The sequence below is a fragment of the Delphinapterus leucas genome, chromosome 4 (genome assembly GCF_059928025.1).
Source record: "Delphinapterus leucas isolate spDelLeu-1000000601 "Yukka" chromosome 4, BTC_Dleu_Yukka2, whole genome shotgun sequence".
NCBI classification, from domain to species: domain Eukaryota; kingdom Metazoa; phylum Chordata; class Mammalia; order Artiodactyla; family Monodontidae; genus Delphinapterus; species Delphinapterus leucas.
The window spans coordinates 52,900,400-52,927,339 of record NC_143132.1 but is presented as its reverse complement, the minus strand read 5'-3'; the positions used below and the strand labels follow the sequence as shown (position 1 = coordinate 52,927,339).

At 35.0% G+C, this 26,940-nt stretch overlaps 1 protein-coding gene across 2 annotated transcripts in view; it reads left to right on the top strand.

The window, feature by feature from the left end:
- Positions 1–26,940, top strand: part of CBLB (Cbl proto-oncogene B) — a 214,259-nt gene that overhangs the window by 106,142 nt on the left and 81,177 nt on the right. For both annotated transcript variants that reach the window (XM_022594278.2, XM_089910515.1), the window contains exons 5-9: positions 3,529–3,685; positions 9,225–9,346; positions 11,961–12,098; positions 16,928–17,015; positions 19,621–19,752. In XM_022594278.2, the coding sequence (XP_022449986.1) occupies positions 3,529–3,685; positions 9,225–9,346; positions 11,961–12,098; positions 16,928–17,015; positions 19,621–19,752 (637 nt within the window). The remainder of the gene's footprint in view (positions 1–3,528; positions 3,686–9,224; positions 9,347–11,960; positions 12,099–16,927; positions 17,016–19,620; positions 19,753–26,940) is intronic.

Here is a 26,940-nt window from a genome sequence, read left to right as displayed (position 1 = left end):
ATTTAGCAAGTTGTTATCTCTCCTGACATTGTGTGAATACACTATCGCTTTTTTTTTTAAGCCATCAAACCATTTCTGTTTAGTAGGAGAGTGGTAGTACACTCAGATTTCTAGGTTCCTCCTCTGTGAAACACTCCCTTGCCTTCCCTAGACAGAGTTTAATTACACAAATTTTAGTTGCAAAGATGAATAAGATAGTCCCTGTTTGCAAGGATCTCCATCCCCTTGGGTTCCCATAGCACATGAATCTTTTTCTGTGATAACCTGAGCACATGACACAACATAAGTTATATACAAATCTTTCCACTTATTAGACTGTGGCTTTATTTAGATTTTTGTTCTGAAACTAGTACAATGCCTGGCACATATACGGTCTTTCTTGGGTGAATCACTTAACCTCGTTAAGCCTCAGTTTCCCCATCTCTATCTTGAGGATAAATATATTATCTGCCTCACACTGTTATTATGACAAACTCAGTACTTAATTTGGTGATTGGCAGATGTAAGTCATCAATAAATGGCAGCTCTCATTTTTTTATCCTATTGGAAGTCTAAAGATCCTGAACTCACATTATTATTATAGGTGCCAGGCTACCCATTGGTCTTTTATTCAATTCTTTGTGGATTGATGGCTACTTGAGCTTTTCACTGGATTTTAAAGTTAATTCAATGTGTAATTAAAGTGATTTATAATTGTAAGTGGCAAAAGGACAAATCAAAATACTTCTGGATTGGTGGGAGCTTGAAGCTTAGTTGGACCTTTTATGTTCTATTCCTTTTCTTTCTCTGCCTCTTTCCTTTTCCTAGGTCTCTGCCAGCACACTGAAGTCCCTACATATTTGTAAAACAATTTGCCATTAACGTTTTCTCTCACTAGGTTCATATCTAGGGGAAGAGCTTATAGAAACCACCACTCTGTGGTATGGCTACAGTTAGTTCAAGGTGTGAACAGTCATCCTCTGCCTTTCCTCCTCCACCCACAAACCTCAGGAAAGTATGTGGTAGCAACTTGAAATCCTCTTTAAAAAGTTAGATCCTTAGTGCAACAGTTGTAGAACTTTTTTTTTTTTCCAGAAATAACTGTACTCTATTTCTCTTCTTCACTCATGAACCTGCCCGCCCCACCGTTGCTCCCACCTTCTTCCCGTGGTGGGTATTTGGCTCAGCTGATCAAGGGAAGGGTATCTGTTGTACAAAGTTTTATATATAGTAAGTTAACCAAATGCCCTTTCTTTTTAATCCCTGTTACTACCCTTAATTAAGGTTCTGTTTGGACGTTAGGTTTATCACAAGGGAACTGGGGGAAAGTCTCATTTGCACAAGGACTGTGCAAATGTAGCTCGCACCTTTGTAAACTGTCGTTCCAAAGTGGTAAATTAGACTACAACTTTAGAAGTTTGTTCATTTTTTAATAATTTGCTCAGGGAAATCACTGGTTATTCAGAAGACTTATGATCTGCATGCACTTTAAATATTAGGATGAGGATAATTTTTATGGTAATGGATATCGAAAGGTGTCTGTTTAGCCAGCCTGTTTACTTTTTCTAATATATACACAAGACAAAATTCTCTAAACATTTCTATACAAAAGAGAAAACACCCTTCTTAAATCAGTAGTTCTTTGTTTACTGGTTTTTTTTTTTTTTTACTTTGAGTTTTATGGTTCATGTCTCTTTTGTGTATTGAATATTTGAAATTTTAATTTGGAAAAGCAAACTGCTTCTTAGGCACTACTTCCAAGGTAACTATAATGAAGCTGGACATAATTGCATATCTACACTTTGCCATAAATCAATAGCCTTCTAATGTTATCAAGAGTTTTCATTGTTACTTTAAAACAGCAGCATCTTGTTAACCTTAATCAGAGCCTGATGTGTGTTTCTTCTAAATGGCTTCTGATGTGGTGTCTCTCTTCGGTTCTCTGTGGTTTCCTGTTTTTTTCATACATAGAGAAAAGCCTTTTGATGTATTCAGCCTCATAATCTTTTTCTTTTAATAGCATATCAAACACAAACTTTCTTATATATACAGCATAGCATTGTAAGCCTGTTTCACCATTCATTTATTCATCTTGCCACAGATCACTCTTTCTCTGGAATTCCTCCAGCACTTCCTTAGATACCCTTTCTGTATTCTTTAGCATTACAGTTCTCATTTCTACCCTGAAAGAGTGTGTTCTTCAAGGGCAGAGATAGTATCTCGTATATCCATAATTGTATTTCTCCACAGTGTCCTGCCTTAGCAATGAATAGATCACATAGACTGGTGACGCTCAGTGAGTTGCCCCCAGCCCAGCCACATCAGCATCACCTGGGAACTTGTTAGGACTGTAAGTTCCAAGGCCCCACCCCAGTCATGCTGAATCAGGATATCTTGGGTTGAGGATCAGAAATTTCTGTGCTAACAAGCCCTTCAGTGATTCTGATGCATGCTCAAGTTTGACAGCCACTGCAGCAGATAATTATCGAATGAATCTGAAAGTTCTACATTTATGGTGCTGCTTCACTGGGAGGATTAGTATCAGATGGGGCCAATTTTGTCCATTCAGCCTGAGTTTTATTTCTCAAGAGATACAAGTAAAGAAAAACCTAAGATTTAAATACTTGCAACCTTAGAAGAGGGTGTATATAGCTTTTATGCTGTCCTACTATGAAAACTGCAGCTTAAAATATGAAATGATTGCTTTCTTCCACCTGTTCAGGAGTAGGCATTTAACATTCCAAAAGGAGGAAAAGTAAGGAATGAATAATGGATGTTACTCGTTTTCATGGTGGGGAAGAGGTGGGTGAATGTTGGAAACTGGTCAGGTAGAGGATGGGTTGGAAGACTTTCCCCTGGGTACCATTCTATGCTCTTTTAAATTTTTGAACCCTGTAAGTGCATTATGTAGTAAAATGCTGATATGGGGTATTTAATAAGATTAAATTAATGAATAAGTTGAATAAAGAAGTTTCCATATGATAGCCAGTGGGGTTGGTTAAAAGTTATTAAAATTTCCCTTTGCATTAATATGAAAGGTTAGATAAAATGGCTTTCCATCTCTGTAGAACATTATCGGGGTGGTGGCAGAAATGTCTTAATGACTTTCCACCTGAACTTACTTATGCAGTGAACAAAGAATTCTTACTGTTATATGAATCCATCATCTTGTTATTATTTTAAGAAAATAAATGGAGGGGAAGAATTTAACTTGATTCAAAGTTACATAACCTTGCATACACAAATGAAGAGGTCAGACCTACAGGACATTGATCTAATACCTTCTTCTGAAGTACTTTTAGAAGTATCTTGATAGGCAAGGAGAGAAAAATTGATTTACATTTTTGTCACATTCTTAGCAAATGGAAAATAATCTGGTTAGCAAAACCCATTACATATGTTCTGAATTATGAACAGTATTCTCAACTGTTTCTCTTTTAGTACAAATGCAATTATATTAATGGTATGATTGAATTGTGCTGTTTCAATGGAAGGTATGTCTTAAATGATAGTTGATTCAATTTTTTTTTTTTTTCTTCTCTTGCACAGAACTATTGTACCATGGAAAGTATTCAGACAGTGCCTTCATGAGGTCCATCAGATTAGCTCTGGTCTGGAAGCAATGGCTCTAAAATCAACAATTGATTTAACTTGTAATGATTACATTTCAGTTTTTGAATTTGATATTTTTACCAGGCTATTTCAGGTAAGCTTTGTATTTGCTTAATCCTGCCCTCTCTTCCACTTCCCTCCCTTCTGTGTGTGTGTATGTGTCTCTTTTTCACACACACATGCATACATACAAATATATGGGAAATGGTCTCATTTTTGGTAGTCTGCAATTTTAAAGCAAGATTTTTTGGTCATTGCTGTAAGTTTAGAGTTTGAGTTTGGAGGATCTGGTGTTCCAAGCCTGGAGGTTGCTTATTAGCTTTGAGAAGAATGATGTAAAGGAGCTTTAAAGTCCCTATTTGGTTTCTCACTTTACTTTGTTGTTCATTTTAGCCCAGTAACTGATAGAATGCAGGTTTTTTTTTTTTTTTTTTTTTTTTTGCAGTACACGGGCCCCTCACTGTTGTGGCCTCTCCAGTTGCGGAGCACAGGCTCTGGACGCGCAGGCTAAGCAGCCATGGCTCACGGGCCCAGCCGCTCTGCGGCATGTGGGATCTTCCCGGACTGGGGCACGAACCCGTGTCCCCTGCATCGGCAGGCGGACTCTCAACCACTGTGCCACCAGGGAAGCCCAGAATGCAGGTTTTATAGGTGGGCATTTGCTGAGGTTGTATCCCAACTTCTTCTCCCCTTTGCCTCCCATATTCATTAGGTGAGAAGGGAAAATAGTGAACCTGGAAATAAATAGCAAACTCGTCTTTTTCTGTATAGGAGATTACTGTGATGTGTACTGTTTTTACAGCTTGCTTTGCTCTTTCATCTGTATATCACAAACATTTTTCCGTGTCAGTGAGTATTTTCATCAATATAATTTTCAATTTTCAGTTGCTACAGAATATTCCATCAAAATAATCTGTCATTAATTTAGCAAATCTCTCATTTGGGAAATTTAGATTTGTTTTCCTGGTTTTTTTTCCCCTAATATAAATGACTTTGAGATTAACCTTCTTGTCCTGTTTATTGTTTTTGGTTTTTAATCATTCTTTTATAATTGTCTTCACATAGCTATTCAGAAGCAGGTGTCACATAATAAAAGCTGGGTGCCATCATTTTGTATTTTTGTATGTGTTGATAGAATTACCCTAAACATGAAGACTTGAAATATGCTTTGAATTTGCCTCTGCCACTAAATTGCATATCATCTATGAGATTCATTTCAAGTAGTCACAAAGTGAGAACCCCACCTAAAATCTTTATGATTCTAATAATATCAATTATATAGCAAGTGATGTTAATTGATCAAAAACCAGGCTTGCTTATATTCTGACTTTTTTTTATTATTTTAGTCTTCAGTAAAATTTATTCTGTTTGAAACATGCTTTCAACAAATGTTAGAGTATAATATTGGTTTTCATGTTTCTCATGTTGTAAGAATTTTGCTTCTCTGATTTATGACCCTGCTTGGTACTCACCCGCAAAGATCGGGTAACTGAATTATGTAAGAAAACAAGATTGCATGGGATTAACTTTTAATTTATGAAAGAATCCATTAACAGAGGGCAAATTAACTCTTGCCAACAATACTTATAGAATACATTTTACTTTATTATAACTTTATAATCATAATTCTACCTAGACGTATAGAATAGGAAATTAGACAGATGACTGCAGGAGGTATGCTTTTGGATATTTTCAGTTTACAGTATTTTCATTATTATTCGCTTGGTATATGTACGTTGTCAGTTAATGTTTTTCCAATGACTTTAGGATACATTTTAGGAAAAGGTGGTGTTATCTGATACTGATTATTTTATAATGGAACCTCTCCTTTCTTTAAAAGTTTCTGATAATTTTACAAATACTTCATTTATTTAACATGATACCAAGACATTCTAATAGTAGATGCTTTGCTTCTTCCCCTTGAGAAGGAAGAGAACAAAAGTTATTTTCATACATTAAGCCTAGCTGTTTATTCTAGGAAGAGTGTATTTTCTGTGGGGAGCCTAGATGACTTTTTAGTGAGGCTGTTAAATACTAGAACGCCTCAGAGTTATATATCAAAGGTATGAGGGCAGCTTAATGTTGGTTAAGCACTTACCCAAACAGCTGCTTAATATGTGTACATATTTTCTTATAAGCTGTTTCACATTAAAACAGCCCAAGTAATCTCAGCACGCTAAGGCACATATGTCTTATTTATGCTCATGGGGATGGGAGAGGAAAAGAATCTTTTAAGTAGAGCTACTATGAAAAGTATTAGATAACAAAACCAAAACCTTACTAGCGGACCAAAGAATGCCTAGTGTCTTTTAAAACTCATAATTACAGCAGTAGCTAAAGAACTTTTGTTAGCCCCTGTGTGTTTCTCAGATTCTTCACCTCTCCTGATTTCATTATGCTTAGACTGTAATCATATATGTGCTTTAAAATACAATAAAATTGGTTGTGTGCACAGAAAGTACATGTATTAACTTTTACTGATCTTTTATTTTTACATAACTTTAACAATTGAATAATATTTTCTTGTTATAGTTGTGTATTCTATATGAAAGATGTAAGTTTTGTGGCTACTGTAACTGCATGAACATATATTCTGCTACAGCTGTGATATTGGTGGTTAATTGGTAGTGACTCCTTCTAGCATTAAATCATTGGGAATAGGGTATTTAACAGAGCGGCATCTGAAAGAGGGCAGGTACACCGTCAGGATTGAGGTTTGACATAGAAAACTAGCATAAGGGTTTGCGGAAGGTGTCGGTGGAGGTGAGGAGATGAAGTTGAGACTTGCCTAGGAAATGAAAGAAGCAAGAAGCTGGTGGATTCTGGTTTCCCCTTTTTCCTGTCTTCCCTCATCCTCATATTTTGCCAGAACTTGAACAAGTGCTGCGAGTCACTGGAAAGGTCTTGCATGGTCACTTTCCTCTGTCTACATTAAACCTTATCTCTCTCCCCTCCACGTAGTTCAGAGATGCTGGGATCGGCAAGTGCTCAAGTCCTGGAATGGAAAGACAGGGCTTTTGCTTTCCTCTTCCCTCTCCCTGGGGCTGCTGCTCCCTTCTCCTTCCATTTCCCCACTGTAAGAGAAGACTGGGTTGTTGAGAAATGGGGCAGTAAATGGGATGAGTAGGTGCAGGATAAGGAATGAGTGGTTTGGGGCAATGTACTATTGACTGTGGAATATATAGCATTGTGGAACAGGGAGAAAAAGAAGAATAAGAAACTCATCTATTGTAGTGAGGATTAAGAGAGTATCTGGGCAGACCAGCTGAGGCCCTACTTCCAATGTAGGTTGTAAGTCGGTAAATGGTGAACACAGTGGCCTTTGGGAGAATGGAGGGACTGGTCTTCTTAATTCACTTTATTAATTTCTGTAGTCATTTAAGAATCTCCAAATAACTTGGTGTTGGTGTGTGAGAAAAGATTTCCTATAACCTAAAAACAAACTGTGAAAACAATCATTCTCCCATCACTTTGTTTTGCCTCCTTTAAGCCATTAGTTGGCAAAATACTTTAAACACACACACACACACACACACACACACACACACAATACAAAACTACCAGGTGTTTCTGACTGTGGGTTGCATTCTCAAGAAAAATAGTACACAGACTCTTTCTATTACATAAATCTTGTTGCAGTTAGAATCTGGCCCTCTGGATTATTACTAAGAAATGGTTGCTAAATACTGCAGCATTTGGCTCCAAACTCCAGTTTCATTTTTTTTTTTTTGCTTGTATTTGATCTGTGCATTGGCTCTCTATAAAGTTCAGCATTTTGTAAAACAACTCTTTAATTAATTTGTGTGGATTTTAATGGAAGTGACCCAAATATTTTGTATCTTTTTCATCCTTGTCCTTTGTAGATGAGGAAGTAGAACAGAACAAAACAAAACAAAACTCAGTGACTATAATAGTAATTTTTCGGTTTTTCTAAACATATGCTAATACTCTTCCAAGTATTGTTTATGTAATTTTTAGTCATCCCTTAAGAAGAAAATTAAAAACATGTTTTTTGTTTTTGTTTTTTTCAAGTACATAGACAGAACCTCTCATAATAAGTGTCTCCAGAGCTCATTTTTCCCCAGTTAGGTATTTTAGTGTGATGGGGAAATACCCTAAAGATTTTTCTTGTTATTTTGGAAAAGGTTAAACTCTTCATTACTAAATCATTCTTTCCCTTGTTATCCTCATCTCAAGGGATACAATCCTTAAAGAATTGCGCCTTGTAAATTTGAAACTTGCTTAACAATCACAAGGAACAAGTCTCAAAACAGACAAAAGCAGGAGCCCTCCACCAATAATCATGTCTAGGATGACTATTTCAACAACTATCACTTGGCAACACAAAATACCTTTTTTTTTTCTTTTATGTAGAAGATTTGAGTTAATAATCTGGCACATCAGATAGAGTATGCTGCCAATTCCTTTGGATAAATGTAGCTTCAGCCTTAAAGATATGGCAGAGATGATTCATTCACACCCTCAAGCAAAGTTGTCTATTACTGGCTGCCTTTTTTCTCTTGCCATGGTAACTGGAGAGACAACTAATCCTATTAAAGAGAGAACGATACAAACCCTTCATGTGCGCGTGCGTGTGTGTTTGTGTTTATTTCTGCAAAAGATTTTTACAGAGCTCACCTCTAAACCATAAACTTTTCTGAGTTTGTGATTGTACACGGATAAACCAAATGTGAGTACAATAGTCTGTTACCGTGGGAGTTGAGGCCTTGCAGACAAGTCACTCAGTAGAGGACCTCTTCAGCTATTCCCCCAGCCTGATCACTATGCTCTGACACTGTGCATTAGTGCCTGGTCTCCCTTTGGGAAGCAAGACAGGTGTGTTCCTTGTTCTCATGTAGCTTATGGCCAATGTGTAGACTTTGCCAAATCACTTACATTCCATGATGGAGTGTTTTGTTCTACAAAGTGAGATGTCTAAATGCAGAGTAGTGAACAAAACAGACACACAGGGACATGAGGCATGAGATGAGAGTTAGTGGTTTTAAATAGGGTGGTCTGAGAAGGCCACATTGAGGAAATGACATTTGGAGAGGAAGCAGTCACATGGATATTTGGAGAAAGAATTCAGGTATAGGGATCAGCAAGTTCGAAGGCTCTGAGGTGAGAGAATATAATTATGTTCAGGCCAGCAGCAACAAGGCCCGCGTGTCTAGAGGAAAGGCAGAAAGTGGGAGAGTCACAGCAGATGGGGACAAAAAGGGAACTGGGGCTCAACCCTGCAAAGGTCTTTCTAGGCCATTTATAAGGACTTTGGCTTTTACTCAAAGTTAGAGAGTTTTGAACAGAAGAGTTGATGTGGTTTATGTTTCAAACTAATCACAACTGCTGTATTGGGAATAGAATTTGTAGAGAAGAGATTATGTGGTTTTCCTTTTTGCTTTCTGTATTTTATTCCTAAGAAATCTGTTTTCTGCATAATCATATTTCTCCAAAAAGAAAATATATAATTGCATGTTTGCTGTTAGGTACTAGAATTTGGCCTAAACCCCGTAAGCTCATATTCACTTTAAAAATATCCAGGAGAATTTTAGTATGTGTATTAAATGATGGGTTGCTGTGTAATTGATAGTTGATATTCTCTAGGTAATCTTTTAATTTATTTATATTTTTAGCCTTGGGGCTCTATTTTACGGAATTGGAATTTCTTAGCTGTAACACATCCGGGTTACATGGCATTTCTCACGTACGATGAAGTAAAAGCACGGCTACAGAAATACAGCACTAAACCCGGAAGGTAAGACTTTTTGGCAGTAATATTATGTGATATATGTAAAGATGAAAAGTCCTCTGTGGTTCATTCCTAAGTAAATCAGTAACACCCATAGGGATGAGGGGAGGGAAATGCTAATAGACCAAAACAGTGCTTCTTAATTCAGTTCTTTAAATTGGTACGTTATGCTTGTTCTGAAATTTAGTGTTCATAAAGTGAAAGAGGATATGGTAGTATGTAATTTGATGAATTTAGAGAGTAAGTCTCAGAGTTTCAAATTGGAGTAGGATATTAGCATATTAACTGTTTCATGACACATGTTTATGTATAAAATTAGATGTGTATATTTAAATACTTGAATATTGTGCTAATGACAAAATAAATCAGTTTCATGTTCATTATTTTAAGGTATTTTTTCAAGACATTCAATTTGGTTCTATGGTAATCACATAATTACATATAAATACATATTAATGCGTGTAAGTACATATAAGTGTACATATACATGCATGATGAACACATGTAAGTACATAGACATATAAGCCCATTGTTAACAATCCAAACCAGTTTCATGTCCTTGAGAACGTCTTCCATAAGACCTCATGCTTAATGTTGAAATTGAGTGAAACTCAGAGCTTGGCTGTGTGATCAGCCCCTCTGGCTTTGATCGAGAAAGCACACCTTATTAATGGCAAATCTGGGCGGGAGAAAGTCTGTCTCTCCCCTGGTGCAGGCATTTTCCCCACATGCGGTCTAGAAATGCACCAGGCACATAGTAGACATTCGTGCTGTGGCAAGCAGTGTGCTGGGTGCGACACTAATGACAGTGGAGATCTGCCTTCCTTCACTCATGTTTTAGTAGGAGATACCATCCCAGTGTTTGTGAGTGCACTGACTTTCACATAGGGGTCATTTCATTTTAGGAATGAATTTGGTGGTTTTTTAAATCTACCTTTTTCCTCTAATATCGTTTTATTTGATTTGTAGTGCAAATGTCATTTGTCCTTTAGCAAAGTCTTTTTGAGTACAGTCAGTTATTGATGATTCCTTTCTTCTCTGCCATAATGAAAAATTTCCACCTTTTTTATTTTTAAGAATTTATATGGTATATTAGAAGGAGGTAATGGGTACAGAAAACAGTGTGGCTCCTGTGGAGTCGTTGGTTTAGACTGAGAGCTGGTTCTCATTGTGACCACAAGAGCAGGCCAGATATTGTGCACATTGACAGTGGCTTAGGTGAGTCATTTTGTTTCATTCAGGGATCTCTCATAACCAGATTTTTCCATAACTTTTCACTGGCATCAAAGTATCTTCTTGCTTCTGGAGTATGATTTGAAAATGTAATATGGTTGGAATCACGGAATCATGCAAATTTAACACAGACATCATTTGGGAAATTATCTTGTCCAATTCTAAATAAATAAAGTAACTGAGTCCCTTTTGTGTTCTCTTGTTCAAGATCATGGAGATAATTAATGGCAGTGTTGGAAGCAAAAGCCAGGTCTCATTGCTATCGGAATAGTTCTCTTAAGATAGTACCCTCTGAAGGGATGTTTTCCTTTCCTTCCCTTCTTGCCCTGTAACAATGATTTCTTCGAAGTTTTAGGTAGTTAAAGATGAAATGATTAGACTGTGGTAAACTGTTACAGGTAAGGTGTGATGGGGTGTTTAGGAAAACTCAGTGAACAAATCAAATGATTTTGAAAAATATTTGCTGGATATGTGTTTAAGTGGTTCTTTCTCTTGGAAAGTGGTTCATCTCTTTGGCTTCATGGTAAAGAAAATAGTTGGGTTTATTACAAGGACATTTGAGTTCTTCAGGATGTACTTTATTTGGGATCCAACTGACAGTCATAATAAGTCTGTGTGGAATTACTTTGTGTGATTACGATTAAGGATCCTAATAAGGGACAGGTTGATATTTATTTTCCGGCTTTCTAGGAGAATATGTTTTTAGAGTTTCTTGAAAAGTCCTTTCCAAAATTTCCAAAACCAATATGAAGTTCTTAATATTTAAAAATCATAACTTCTGGGACTTCCCTGGTGGCACAGTGGTTAAGAATCCGCCCACCAATGCAGGGGACACGGGTTCGATCCCTGGTCTGGGAAGATCCCACATGCCGCGGAGCAACTAAGCCCGTGCACCACAACTACTGAGCCTGCGCTCTAGAGCCCATGAGCCACAACTACTGAGCCCGCGTGCCACAACTACTGAAGCCCATGCGCCTAGAGCCCGTGCTCTGCAACAAGAGAAGCCACCACAATGAGAAGCCCGTGCACCACAACAAAGAGTAGCCCCCGCTCGTCGCAGCTAGAGAAAGCCCACGTGCAGCAACAGACCCAAAGCAGCCAAAAATAAATAAAATAACTAAATTAATTTTTTAAAAAATCACAACTTCTTCCTTTCTTTAAAAACCCAGTTTTCTTCAAAGATGAAACCACTTAAATGGAATTATTATCATTGCTTCTTTTACAGATGAATAAATGGAGAAGGAAAATGGTGTAAAAATAAGTTTGAAGATAGAAATTCTAAATGATTCTGTTTGTTCTTTCACTTAAGAAAAATCTAACAGATTGTTTAGTAGTAGTTAGCTTACATTTTGAATGTGATTAAACGTAATTTTCTTATGTTTCACAGCTACATTTTCCGGTTAAGCTGCACTAGGTTGGGACAGTGGGCCATCGGCTATGTGACAGGGGATGGAAATATCTTACAGACCATACCGCACAACAAGCCCTTATTTCAAGCCCTGATCGACGGCAGCAGGGAAGGATTGTAAGTATGAGACCTGGGAGTTGGGGGTGCTTATTCTTCACAGATGTGGAAGATAGAGACCACTTTGTGATGGAGGGAATGGATAGTGAGGCTGATGTTCAGGCTGGTTTTTATTTCAAGACTAATTAATGGATGTTCCTTAGTTTTTATTGTTCATCTCTTAAAATAGTCATTTTAAGGTAACCTAATTATTTGATATATTTTTTTCTAGCATGGTCTAAACAATCTTCGGGTCTCAATATTGTCTTACAAATATTAGAAGTATACAGTTGTATAGGTACAGTTGGAGAATGGACTCAGTGGAATGATTATTTGATTGTTCCCTACCTAGCTCTGCGCCTGTGCTCCCAAATTGCACTCCCAGTCAGTGTAGGACCTCTGAATCCTGTTGGGATCATGAGCAGATTCTGACAGGCTCTGTTTTTGGGCCATTGGTGAAGTTGCAAAGGGTTCCTCTGTTCATGGGGTTGCTGCAGACAGCTCACAAAAGCAACCCCCCAAAGAGCCATCCATCAGCTCTTCTCTCTCAGAAAAATACAACTGGTTATTAAATGGGCCTGGGACTTCATTTCCGTGGGGAGCACCGTGCTGGTGTGTCTCTGAAACGTGTCTTCCTTCTCTCCGCCTTCCTCCCTCTGTTGCTCCCTCTCTTTTGTCCTTTCTGTTCTTTGTTTTTTTTGTGTTATTGTTGTTTTTTTAAATTGAAGTCTAGTTGATGTACAATATTATATAAGTTACAGGTGTACAGTATAGTGATTCACAATTTTTAAAGGTTATACTCCATTTATAGTTACTATAAAATATTGGCTATATTACCTGTGCTGTACAATGTATCCTTGTAGCTTATTTTATACCTCTTATACCTCTTACTCCCCTTCCCCTATAGTGCACCTCCCCCCTTCCCTCTCCCCATTGGTAACCACTAGATTGTTCTCTGTATTGGGAGTCTGTTTCTTTTTTGTTATATTCACTAGTTTATTGTATTTCTTAGATTCCACCTATGGTTGCTATCATTGAATTTAAGTGTATAACATAGCAAATCAATTCCAACATCAAATTACAATGAATTTTTGTATCTTTCACAGGAAAAGAACTTATTAACTAAAGGTAGTTTAAAATTAGATGTAAAACGGTATATATTGGGATAATTCTTTAAAATGATTGACTCCTATTGCCTCATGTAACCCTTAAATTGCTAGTTCTACTTTTTATGTTCACTGGTAATACCACATTTTCTTTTTCTTCTTCTTATCCTTTTCTCATCCCTTCCCTTCCCTTCTCTTCATGTCTCCCTTCTTTTACTCACATCAATAATAAATCCATATTCCAGAATTGTATGTTAATAGCTAAGTTCAGTTTATCTTAAGCTGTTTTTTTTTAATTTAGAAATAGATAAATTCTCCTTTGCTTTTTAGGTTAAGATTGCCTTTCTTCTCCGTACATAAAGTTTAGACAATCTGATGTGTCCCTTCATAGTAAATATGTCTTTCATTCATTTTAGTCATATGCCATTCCCTTCACCCTTTTGTGGTATTTTCAGTGTCACCTCCATCTCACTGACTTTTCTTGTCCTTTGCCTTGCTGAGTAACTTAGAGACATATGTGCTCCTACTTGCTGCGGCATGGACTGTGATAGAAGCCTAGCAAGAGAAAGTTCACCAGAAAGAGCAAACAGTTTAAATTTTCCAATAGCAAAAAGTTTTACTTTTCCAAAGTAATTGCAAAAACAAAGAAGAAAACGTGATGAGATCTATGTGAAGAGATAAAAGTTGTGAATTTTCGAGAAATAGTTACATAAGAATTGTATGGCAAACTGGTACCAAATGTCTATTTCTCTTTTTTAAAATTATCATAAATTTGCTATTCTGTCATTTATACCTTACCTCTGGTGCATCAAAGATTCATATGTGTAGCTTTCTATTCACTATGATAAGAGGACTTTTGTTTTGAAGAAAATGTGCTTCAGAGTTTTAATTTATAAAAAAGAGGTTATGAGTGAGTATATCTGTAAATGGAGTAATTTTGATATAGCTTTTTTTTAAAAATATCTTTATTGGAGTATAATTGCTTTACAATGTTGTGTTAGTTTCTTCTGTATAACAAAGTGAATCAGCTATATGTATACATGTATCCCCATATCTCCTCCCTCTTGTGTCTCCCTCCCACCCTCCCTATCCCACCCCTCTAGGTGGTCACAAAGCATCCACCGAGGTGATCTCTCTGTGCTATGTGGCTGCTTCCCACTAGCTAGCTATTTTACATTTGGTAGTGTGTATATGTCAGTGCCACTCTCTTATGTCATCCCAGCTTACGTTCCCCCTCCGCATGTCCTCAAGTCCATCTCTACGTCTGCGTCTTTATTCCTGTCCTGCCCCTAGGTTCTTTAGAACCATTTTTTTTTCTTCAGATTCCATATATATATATATGTTAGCATATGGTGTTTGTTTTTCTCTTTCTGACTTACTTCACTCTGTATGATAGACTCTAGGTCCATCCACCTCACTACAAATAACTGAATTTCATTTCTTTTTATGGCTGAGTAATAATATTCCATTGTATATATGTGTCACATCTTCTTTATCCATTCATCTGTCGATGGACACCTAGGTTGCTTCCATGTCCTGGCTATTGTAAATAGTGCTGCAATGGACATTGTGGTACATGACTCTTTTTGAATTATGGTTTTCTCAGGGTATATGCCCAGTAGTGGGATTGCTGGGTCGTATGGTAGTTCTATTTTTAGTTTTTTAAGGAACCTCCATACTGTTCTCCATAGTGGCTGTATCAATTTACATTCCCACCAACAGTGCAAGAGGGTTCCCTTTTCTCCATGCCCTCTCCAGCATTTATTGTTTGCAGATTTTTTGATCATGGCCATTCTGACTGGTGTGAGGTGATACCTCATTGTAGTTTTGATTTGCATTTCTCTAACGATTAGTGATATAGCTTGTTTATATTGTTATAATGCTTTACATCTATTTTTCAAAAGTCAATCAAAATTAACAGATTATAATATCATAATCAGTAGTCTAGCCTCCAAACTCCTGTGCAAGTTAGCTGTTAATATTTACACACACACACACACAACACACACACATCTTCAGAGGGGTTTAGCTAGTTGAATTTGAAATTTAATGATAGATTACATTAAAATCTGATCAGATTAGGTTTTAGATTAGATTAAAATATTAGCATTTTAATTAGATAGGTTTTTTGTTAGCTTTTTTTCCTTAAGTAAAAACACAGGATATCATCTGGTCCAACTATCAGGGTCAGCTCTCCTTTCCGTATAGTTATTCTGATATTGTAGGACATAGGTGATAAAGAAGTTTACTTTGATAACTAGCCAAGATTCCTTATTCCTTCACTGCCATTGGAAAGGGCTCATCAGTAGCACCCCAGTGTACTGGGAACAGTAATCACTGAAATGCTCCTTATACATTAAATAGAACCATTTAACCTTTCCTCTAGCAACCTTATTGTCATTTTGTAATCTTTCATTTCTAAATTCTTCCTAGAATTCTATGTTTTTGAAGTGTGATGAACAAAATATATAATAATATTTAAAACTGGCCATTTTAGGGTATAAAAAAAGAGAGTTACCAACTTTTGCTTATCACTCAATATTTGTAGAATTGTATCCCAACCCTATAATGACATTCTAAATTTGTATCATAGTCAGATGTAGTCAACTCCTTTTCCTAAATCTTAAAAAAAAAAAACAAAAACGACAGTCACTGATATGCTCCTTACCATGTGAGAATTATCTATCCTCTAGGTTCATTTTTTCCTGGTTTACTTGGGTAATTTAAAATACTTACTAACATTCTTATAGACTCTTTATTTAAGGATAAATAGTTTTTGTTACTTCACAGAATAGTTTTAGTATAGTTTTGCCCTTTAAAATATTCACCACTGTAGTATTATGTTCTTAATTTTTCATTCAAAAATCTAGAACAGAAAGATAGTAAACAAAACCAACTGTAACTTAATAAATTGATGAAATCCAGCAGTAATATTACTGCTTTCTTAATCTAAAATATGTGTTTACCAACACAGTAAACTTCATTTTTTAATGAATTTCTGAATGAGTAAAAGCTGGTTTAGTACAGCAAGACAGCACTATAACTTTTAGTTCTTATTTTAATTCTCTCTAATAATGGAACCTTATGTTTATAAACCATTCTGTTTGTACCTTGATTTGAAGTAAGTGAAACATGGAATTGTAACATTTTTAAATTTCTGCAGTAAACGTGTATGTGTGTGTGCACATGTGTATATGTGTCAGGATAAGTGGAAGGTGAAACAGAAAGAAAGAGGATGGGAAACTGGAGAAAGAAAACACCACGGAAGTGTTTGAATAACTTTTGTTGGAAAATTGTGGGCTTTAATTCTATTTTTCTTTCCTGGTGGTACTAAGCATTGTGTAAAATGATACAGTTAATATTAACTGTGCTTCAGATGAAAGACGTAATAATTGCAAATAGGTGTATATTCAAAGTATTTTGGAATAGAATATGAGTAACCAGGAAAATAAATTTTTAACTTACCTATACATATAGTAAAGGTATTTAGTTGAAAATGATTGCTTAATGGCTGAGTCCATATTCATTGTATATTTCCTTTATGAAAAAGATTCCTAGATTTTAAATGTCCTAAAAATAACTTGTAGTATTATGGAAACAGTGATAGAATAAGTTCTTGATGTAAGTTACATAAAAAGGAAACATCCAAAGGTCTGTTTGAATATAGAAGAATCTAATTAAATAACTTTAAATGCAATTAAGACTTGTATATTTATGTTAATGAAATTTCTGTTTATAACCTAGCTATCTTTATCCTGATGGGAGGAGTTATAATCCTGATTTAACTGGATTATGTGAACCTACACCCCATGATCATATAAAAGTTACACAGGTAAGGACAATTTCTGGAGACATATTTATAATTAATAAGTATCTCCAAAAAAAAAAAATAAGTATGATGACTTTGAAATAAATAAGATTCTTATACTATAGGTAAAATCATGTGCAGGTATTTAATGCAAAAGATATTTAAGGAATTTTAAGAGTGTTTGAAAAGAAGTTACATTATTTTCTGCATTTTTTTGATAAAAGGTTCTGCTTTTAATATTCTTGCTTCCAATATAATATTGGCATTAATGTGGGGAGATAGATAAATAAATCCACAGGTAGGTAGATGGATATGAGGGGAGAGCTATAGTTTTAGAAAACTCCAAAGAAGATTAGGTTAATTATATGCATTAGTTTTTAGAGTCAAATGAGTAATTGAAGCCTATTGTAGACAATAATTATATTCTTATAAATCCATTGTTGGCAGCCTCATAGGTTATGAGTGGGAGTATAACTTGGTAAAGCCTTTCTTGAGGGTGATATTCAATAATTATCAAAATCTAAAGATCTTTGACTCTAGATTTCATATGCATATCACTTGCATATACACAAGAAGATCTATACACCAGGATGTTTACTTTAGCATTTTTCATAAAAATGAAATATTACAATATACCAAAATATTCAGTCATAGGTTAAATACCACTGTATACTCATACTGCATATACCATAAAGTCCTTAACAGGAGGAAGGTAGCTCTACTTATTCACATGGGAACTTCTGCATCTTATGTGAAAAAGTTATGTAAAGCTTAATTATGTAACATTTTATTTTGTAAAATTATATTACTTAAGTTCAATTTTGTAAATAAATAAAAAATTACCATATATGAACATATGAATGTGCTTTTAAAGAATAAAAATAGAAAAACACCAATCTGGCAACAGTCTTTAACTGAGAGAGAACTTGAATATTTTATTTTACATGTAGTTAAGTTTAAAAATTTTTATAATTTAGATATTTTGTGCTTTGTATAATAATAAGACTGTAATAAAAAGAAATTATACGTTTTGGGGAAGACAACAGATAATTTTTAATTTTATTTCTGGTTCTCCAGATTTCAGTCTCAGTGGTCTTGATATTATTATGTGAAACACACTTCCTGACATGGGTACTGTGTGTGGGCAGTTTTTAAAATTTAATATATGAAAGCCATTTAAAAAATTATTTAGTGATTCTCTATTTTCTAATATATGTAAAAAGACACGAGATAATTCCTCATTATAAATCCATTGTTTTTTTTAAATTGTTTAAAAATTCATATTCAGGAGTAGTATCGTTCTCTTAAATTACTCATAAATATTTGATCAGCTTACATCTTAGGTTGTATTGAATTCTGCAGCTGTGATTTTAGCCTATTTTAATTTTTTTATAATTATAAATTGGCACTTTGGATTTCATAACCAATATAGATACTTGTCTATTATTTTAGGGATTTCAGTGATATATAATTTATTTTGGATTACTTTAGACTTCTTTTCCATCTTGATCCATTTTCTTGTCTTTTTCCTTAATTTATTTTAAGATTATTTATATAGTCACATATACATATATCATGGTAGACACAATTTATATGTGAATGTGTGGGTATATGTGTGTATGTGTATCTGTGTATGTGTTTATATATATATTTTTTTCTCGAGATTGTAAGATCTTTCATTAGGTTAAGGATTAAATATTGTCATTTATTCATCCTATCCAGGGCCGTGTATGTAGTAGGTACTTACTAGACTAAAACATTGCCTTATTTAAACAAATTTTTATTTCTATATTTCCTTTTCTTTGTATCCCTATTAAATAACACTATTTTTTCATACTTTTTAAATTCTTACCAATATGTTTGTATCTTCTTTGTGACGTAGATCTTTTCATTATTTGACCACTGAAAGTTTTACTGTGCCAAAAGCTTCTAAACTAGTAAATCAAGAGAATAGATGTTGAATAAAACAATTTTTGGTTGCCAAAATGATGAGATTTCTTGATGGTGTTAGACTGGGAAAAGAGTATGCGAATTAGAGATTTTTTATAGAATTTGAAGGAAATAATTTAAACTTACTGACCCTCATTTTTACTTGTTTTTTTTAAAATTCAGTGTATCTTATTATACTTTGGAGATTATATGACATAATAAATGTGGACGACAGTACCTAGCATGCAGAAAGGCCTTGGCAAATGCACTTCCGTTCTGGAATTTCTACAGATAGCTATCTAAGAAATAAAATCAATGATCAGCCATATTGCAATTTGACATTAAAATTAGATGAGTATGTGGCATTTACAAAGAAAGTAAAGTTATTTATTATTGCCTTTTAAAACCATAAGTTGTGTCTCTTAAATCACTCTTGATGCAGGTACCTTCCTAAAGGAACAGTACAAAGTGTTAAATAATCCAGAGTATTCAAAAAGCTTATGCAATTGCTGATAAAATCTGTTTAATTTTGTAGACCAAATTGTGATGACCAATTTAAAACATGTCTTAAATGGCAACATGATCTGACAGGATCAAGTGTGAGGAATTTACTGTAAGTCATTGTATTTAAGAAAATTCAGTATTATCACTTCATACTAAAAATACATTAACATTGCCTTTTCTCTCCCCCAAATTCCAGGAACAATATGAATTATATTGTGAAATGGGTTCCACTTTTCAGCTCTGTAAAATTTGTGCTGAGAACGACAAAGATGTCAAGATTGAGCCTTGTGGGCATTTGATGTGTACCTCTTGCCTTACAGCCTGGCAGGTATAATCAAGATTTAATTAGCAACGTTGATGTCTTCCTGTTTATATTCCCTGTGAATATTTCTCTTTTCAGTTTTCTTCATCTTAATGATTCAGGAAGTAATACTGATAAGTGCTTTGTTTGAATGGTTGTTAGAAAAAAATCTCATGTTTGAATCTTTCATTTATATGATTTGATTTCTTTTTGTTTTTATGTTTGCTTTGCATGAATAACTTAATTTTATGATATTAATCGTAAGTAGTTCTACTTCTGTAACACTGTTGATTTCAGAATGTAACTTATCAGTGTTACCAACTAACCGTATTTATATTATTTATCGTAGGTCAGATTCTATTTATAGTAGGTCAGATTTTCAAGCAATAAACCCTAGTAGATAAATCTTACGTTGATGTTTCAACACCTCTCTTCTGAGAAGGTGTGCCTCCTGTCTCACATATGTCTACAGTTGCTCTGTAAGGCTAAAATAGAATCAGACAGAAAAAGTTTCCCAAATACCTTTAGTTCCCACAGAAACAGGCACTAAATTTTCCAGTTTACAGAAGCAGAATTTAAGGTGAGCTGCCTTCCACTCTGTAGGCATTCAATAAATATAAATTGATTTGAGGTTTTAAATTAAGACCTAGGGAATAATTGGTTTCCCCAAGGGCTTATTTTTTAAAAAATATTTCTTTATCTGTAATAAAGTTTGGAGATTTAAAAATAGATCTTTGGACAGATTTCTAGTTTTGAATATTTAGAGGATTCACAGAATATTTTGCTCAAGTCATTTTAAAATTGCTCTGTTTAACACAGTCAGTATTGAAGTCAGTATTGCTGATTGGGTTTAGAAAACAAATAATTAAAATTTCAAGCCTTTTAAAAAATTTTCAGTTGAGTGTATCATCGGCATCCCTACCGTATTCCTGAGCCTTCTCTCCAACCCAGAACCTGTGCATTGCCTGAGGAAGGATGGCTTCAGAGGATCACAAAGGGGCAATGCAGACTCATAGGAGCATTGATGTTTGTTGAGCTCATTACTTGATAATAAAATGTTAATGATTTTCACATTTTTACAGTTTTATAAAGAGGGCCTCTTTTTTCCTTTGGGGACATTTTAAAAATGGATGAAAAAAAAGGGGAAGAACTAGGAAATGAATTACAATTGATTTACATTTTCAAAGTCATTTCTGTACTCCCAGACATCTCTGCTACCTCGGTAAAAATTGCTCAACATCCCTACACTTCTCTCTTTCAATAAGCATTTGGTTTATATTTTACCTGAGGTTTTCCTTGTTATCCTTGCCCTAATTTCCCTTTATCCCTTCATGATGCTTGTGAATTTTGTGTAGTACAGGGAGTTGTACTACACAAGTTGGAGGAAAAAGGATGCTAAGTATGGCATTAGCAAACTCTCAGCATAATCACGTGATTGCTATTTAAGTTACCTTAGCAATAATAGTACCGCATATGTAGCATATGTCTTTTTATAAATGAGTTTCAATAAATTTAGTTACGCTGATAGAAGACAAAACTGTCGGTTTGCAAGTGGGTTTCAAATGTATCAGTAGAAAGTATTTTAGAGATGTTATTGACTCAGTGCCTGGCTGACTGGGAGGGGACTACTTTAGGATGATTTGTTGTACCTGAAACCCATTAACTATTTCAGGGTAAGTATTAAACTGATAGGGGCCAAATGTGTATGTCACCCATTTAGATTGACTTATGTCCTCAGTGTGGTAGTATGGTTCTCGCAGATAGGAAGAAACTAAAAGTTTGCTTTTCTCCCTAAAGAAAACCAGAATTTTAGGCTGGTACAAACTCCCAGTACTCTACCTCCATACATGGCCTGTGTATTTCAGCCCCTTCTCTGGGGGCCCCCGGCTTGGAGCATACAAATACATACATATTGCAGGACTTAGCATCTTCAACTTGAAACTTACCTAGCATTTGGAAGTTAAGAGGGTTAAAAGTCGGAAGCTCCCATTTGGTTGGCAGAACCTTTGATTAGTAAAGATTATTGTTTATAGTGTCATACAAAGTAGTTGTTTACCTTGTGGCTCAGGGTGAGTAAAAGAGTAAGGCTGAATGTAAAGCAAGGAGGTTTTACTTATTTTACTTTCTGTATACTTCTTAAATGAAATTTATCTTTTAAAACTTTAGGGCCAGTGCTATATATTTAATTTAGTAGTAAGTCTGTGAACTATTAGCAACAGGTATGTTATGTGCAAAACACACAGGAGTATTTCCCAGTTGTCGTGGCTATGTTATTAACCCTTTGCCCTTTACATCACCACAGGTTTTCTATATATTACTCTGTAGTCTCCAAATGGTGCAGTTTCTCTTGCCTGTAGCTAAACAATTCCTTGATTCTTTTCATGACTTTTCATGTTGATCTAATGGCCTTATATTAAGATATGTCCAGTCATATTTGTAAATTAACATTTGCGATTTCTTTCTTTCTCTTTTTTAGTCTGAAGTACAGTACTTCTTAGTTTTACTTTTAGAGATTGAGGAAGTGCATAAATTGCCAACTGCTAAGAACTGTCTGTGAGTAAAATTTTAGGAGAAGCTGTCTGAGAAAGTAGTACTAAAGTAGTAGCTGACCAAGTTAAGTAGTAAACTGACAAATTCAAAAGTGCTTAGAAGGTTGAAATAATCAAAATAAATCACACTCATGTCACTAGTGAATAATGTTATTATCCTAATGTAATCATAGAATCTGGCATATAAGTTAATGAAAAATATGCAAAGGCATTATTTCAGCATCTTTAAAATTCTTCTCACACAAGACAGTTCATGATCAGTAAATATTTTTCTGATACATCTTGTACATGTCCCTGTAAGCTCTTACCTCCTTGTATTTGTATTATAAGCATTTACAATACATATTTACCTCTTTTGCCTCTAAGATGTGTATTGCTTTACCTGTTTTAGAATTCCTCTTCCCTAGCATGCTACCTCCACGTTGGTAGTTATTCGGTAAATATCTATAGACTGTGTGCTAGATAATGTAAAGGAAAGAGAAGAATAGGGCTAAGAGTATGACAAAAAGACACTGATATTATGGATCAATTGTGAAAAGCCCTTGTAATGTCTCAGTTCTGTCCATTTCTCCTCTGCAAAGTATCAGTGGACTTTTCAAAGACCTTTTATCATGTTTAAGATCCGAGAATGATTCCTAAGAATTTTAAACCTCATTTGTTCCATTTAGTAGCTGCTGGGTGATTCCCTTCAACTTTTCACATTTTGTTTTTCTTTTTTGCCTTTTTTTTAAATTCCTTGCAATATTACTGGCACTAACCTACAGGCAGGAAGACCAAGTTTCTATTTATTGCTTTTTTACACCGAGAAACATGCACAGTGATCCCTGATTCAAGTTTTCTCTACCCTGAAAAAAATTGTTAGGTCAGTGTTTGAGAATTTCTAAGTGATGTTCCATAGTCTCTACATCTCAATGGGATTTTAGTGGTTAGAGAAGCTTCAACTTTTGAACATTTCTGCTTTTGGATAAACTGAATATTTCTACATTTTCATATAGATTTCACACTGTGCTGCCTCCTGCCAACCAACAGATCTGTTTTGGCAGTTTTCATATCTTTGTATGAACAGCAGTATTTGACAGTCATTTAAATACGTCATTGCAAAATGCTCCTGTTATTTAATAAAAATAAGTCTTATGAAGTTATTTTTTTTTCTTATGAAGTTATTAATCCATTTAAAATACAGTTAACAAACATTAGCTATACTAAAAACCTCACATCGTAGCCCCAATGAGCTGCTCACTGGACTTAACCTAATTGATGGTCAATATGAGGACAAAAAGAAACAAAATTATGGAACATTTCCCTAGTTCTGCACTGTATTGTCAAACATTGTATCTAAGCTTGTAGATGTAATTGGAAATGTTATGTGAGTAGTAAGTCTCTGGATATGAGTACATGTAGTGATATGTGTCTTTTTTTTTTTTTTTTTACAACTTTTTCCTTATTCAAAATGGTAAAAGGCTAGATTCTGTTTTCTAACTTTAAAGCCAGTGATTGTTTTTATATGCTTGCTTGTTTTTTCTATCATAGAAAAAATTGAGTTTTCAAACGTAATTGTGCGCAGGATAATTTGGTTTCCCTTAACTGACTTGGTAGAAGCTGACATAGAATATTTCATCCGTCAGGCTCCAAGATCTCAAATCCATTCGTTTTCATTTATTTAGCAAACATTCTTTAAGCAGCTTCTGTTTCCCAGGTTCTGTACTAAAGACACAGTCCCTACCCTCAAGAAGTTAAAATTAAATCTAAAAGTTTTATCGAGGGGCGTGGTACTAATAATCACCTGAAATGAATATCCTGTTATCTTTCAAATTTAATTATGGATGTGAGACATTTTTGTTACTTTCGACTACTTTGGTTGGGCATGCTGATATGAAAAGGATTTTAAAAGCTGCATGTCTGCCAAGAAGCTCTGATAAATCAGGTCCAATAGGAAATATTAAACCCTGACCATAAAATATTATATGTTCAGCCATTGTGCATTTTTAGCGAGTAGTTCTTCATCAACTTTTCCTTCCATTTGATGCCCTACTTTGGTTTAATTGAAATTCATTGGAGACTTAAACTTTGTAATTAACAGAAACCCTAAGAAATGCACAGTAGAGGTGTCAGTTAGTTGTTATGGGCTGCAAGTGGTAACTCTTTAATTGCTGTCATAATGGCCCATTTAGTCATGCCTCTGAAGAGGTGTCAGATACTTTTTTCTCCTTCTGAAACTGTTATTTAATAAATTGAACTGGCAAGTCTGAGTTTGCACAGAATACTAAGTAAAATGAGTAATCACCTCTCTAGAGGCATTCTTTGAAGTAGTATCACTCTGGGTTCGGCATTTCTTTCTTTTTTTAAAAAAATAAATTTATTTAGTTTTGGCTGCATTGGGTCTTCGTTGCTGCGCGTGGGCTTTCTTTAGTTGCGGCAAGCGGGCGCTACTCTTTGTTGCGGTGCACGGGCTTCTCATTGTGGTGGCTTCTCATTGTGGTAGCTTCTCTTGTTGTGGAGCACGTGCTCTAGGTGCACGGGCTTCAGTGGTTGTGGCACGCGGGCTCAGTAGTTGTGGCGCACGGGCTTAGTTCCTCCATGGCATGTGGGATCTTACCGGAGCAGGGCTAGAACCCATGTCCCCTGCATTGGCAGGCGGATTCTTAACCAGTGCGCCACCAGGGAAGTCTGGGTTCGGCATTTCTGTTCCATCCTTGGCAATGCAATCCTTGGAGAGTTTTCTTTCACTTCCACACTATTCCATGAATATTAACAAAACATGTTCTTCTTTACTTCCTCCATGTCTTCTTTTCTGTAATAACATATTATGCATCAGTGATATTGCAGGGTGATCACATAAGGTGTAAAGCAAGGAACTGTTTTTGTTCTATCTTTCTTTCCAGGAATCTAGAAAATATCTGCTGAATACAGACTCTAAACTGTGTTCTTCAAATCTTCCTTCCAAAATAAAAATGGATACACATATGCCAATTGGATATGCAGCCTTTGTTTGAATTATTGCCAAGGACTTTCAAATTCAATTAAAAGCAAAGTTAATTTTCCTCTGATTATTCCTCCTGCATATTTTTTCAAAATAATTTAAAGGAAAGATATTGGAGTATTCAAAATACTTAGCAAAAAGTCAGCAGATGAAAATTAATAAGCTCTGATTTTAATATGACATGTGATTAAAGAGATTTATAGGTGTACCATATTTAGAGAGCATGACTGGGGAAGAAATGTGTAACTGTCTAAGAGAGGTGAGAAGCCAGCTCAAAGAATCGCATTCAAGGCACTAAGAAGTAATCTTAATATATCTGTTTTCAAAAGCAACCAGCCTTTAAATTTCTAGCCTCAGTGAAGCTTCATAACCTTAGTACTACAAATAAAAAAATATTTGCCTTTAAGAATGTTACAAATTAGTATTTGTCCTTGATTATATGTTATGTCTTTTTGTATAAATGTGATAAAGTGTTGGAGCTCCTCTTTCACTTTGAGAGTCCTGTAAGGGCTATGGTATGTTTCCTCAGCTATTTTACTTATTTTCTTTGTTCTTGAGACTATTTTTGTAGTAATTATACCAACTGGAATTTAAGTAGCACTTTGGAAGGCTTTGAATTAATTTATCTCACTTTATCTTTAAGATATCCCTTAAAATGTGCATTGTCTCATTATACCCTACAAAGAAGATGAAATGGCTTACTCAGTGTCACACAGCTGCAATTGGTGGGTATAGGATTCCAATCCAAGCTTCCCGATTCAGAATGTTTGTGCTTCTTTCCTGATTCACTGTTTTCATGGTCCTTAAAACTAGAAGAGTCTAGATTTGTCAATGTCGTCTTCCCTTGCCCACCATAAAAGAACACCAAAACCAAAGATCTCTCTCTCTGTTACTTATTCTAAGATCACTATTAACTATCATCATTCATTCTTTATAGCAAGAAGTTACTAAGTTTTTGTGGGATATATTGTGCTCTGAAAATGCTTAGTATGGACCCAAGCTACTCTCAGTATATGTATGTGTATATGTATCTATCTAGTTATTTATCTATAATTGTTTCATGTTTAGAAAAAGAGATTTATGGTAACTTCAAATCTGTGTGAAGTATAGCAAGGTAATGTACATTAGAAGTTACTGAGATGGGAAACGCACATATAGTAAAAATATACTCATGAAATGAGTATATGAGACTCATGAAGTCTTATGTATTCTCTAGGGCCCTCCATTTATATTGTATTTGTGGGAAGGCATGAAATGATTGAACTTAAAGTGTGCCTTCAAATAATCATCTTGGGAGCAAAAGAAATTGTACTATATATGATGTTTATCTTTTAAAAAATGAAAAGAAAGTATTTAAGAGATAATATTGATCTGGACAACATTTAAACAGAAATACTACGGAAGGTGACTGATACATGATGATGATGAGATGATAGTGACAATATTTATTTGGATTTTTACATAGGGTGTTAATTGGGGAATGGGAATTTTGGGGGGAACTTAATTTTTTTTTTCTATTTCTCTGTCAATGTTAATTTGTTCTCAGGTTACCTAAAGTTATATTTAATATCATTAACTTGCAGTATTTATGGTTGCCAAATGAGTCTGAGTAGTTTTATCATGAGCATATTACATAGTTAAGTTTCAGATGGTGTAGAACGCACTGAAAACTTCTGTCTCATTTGG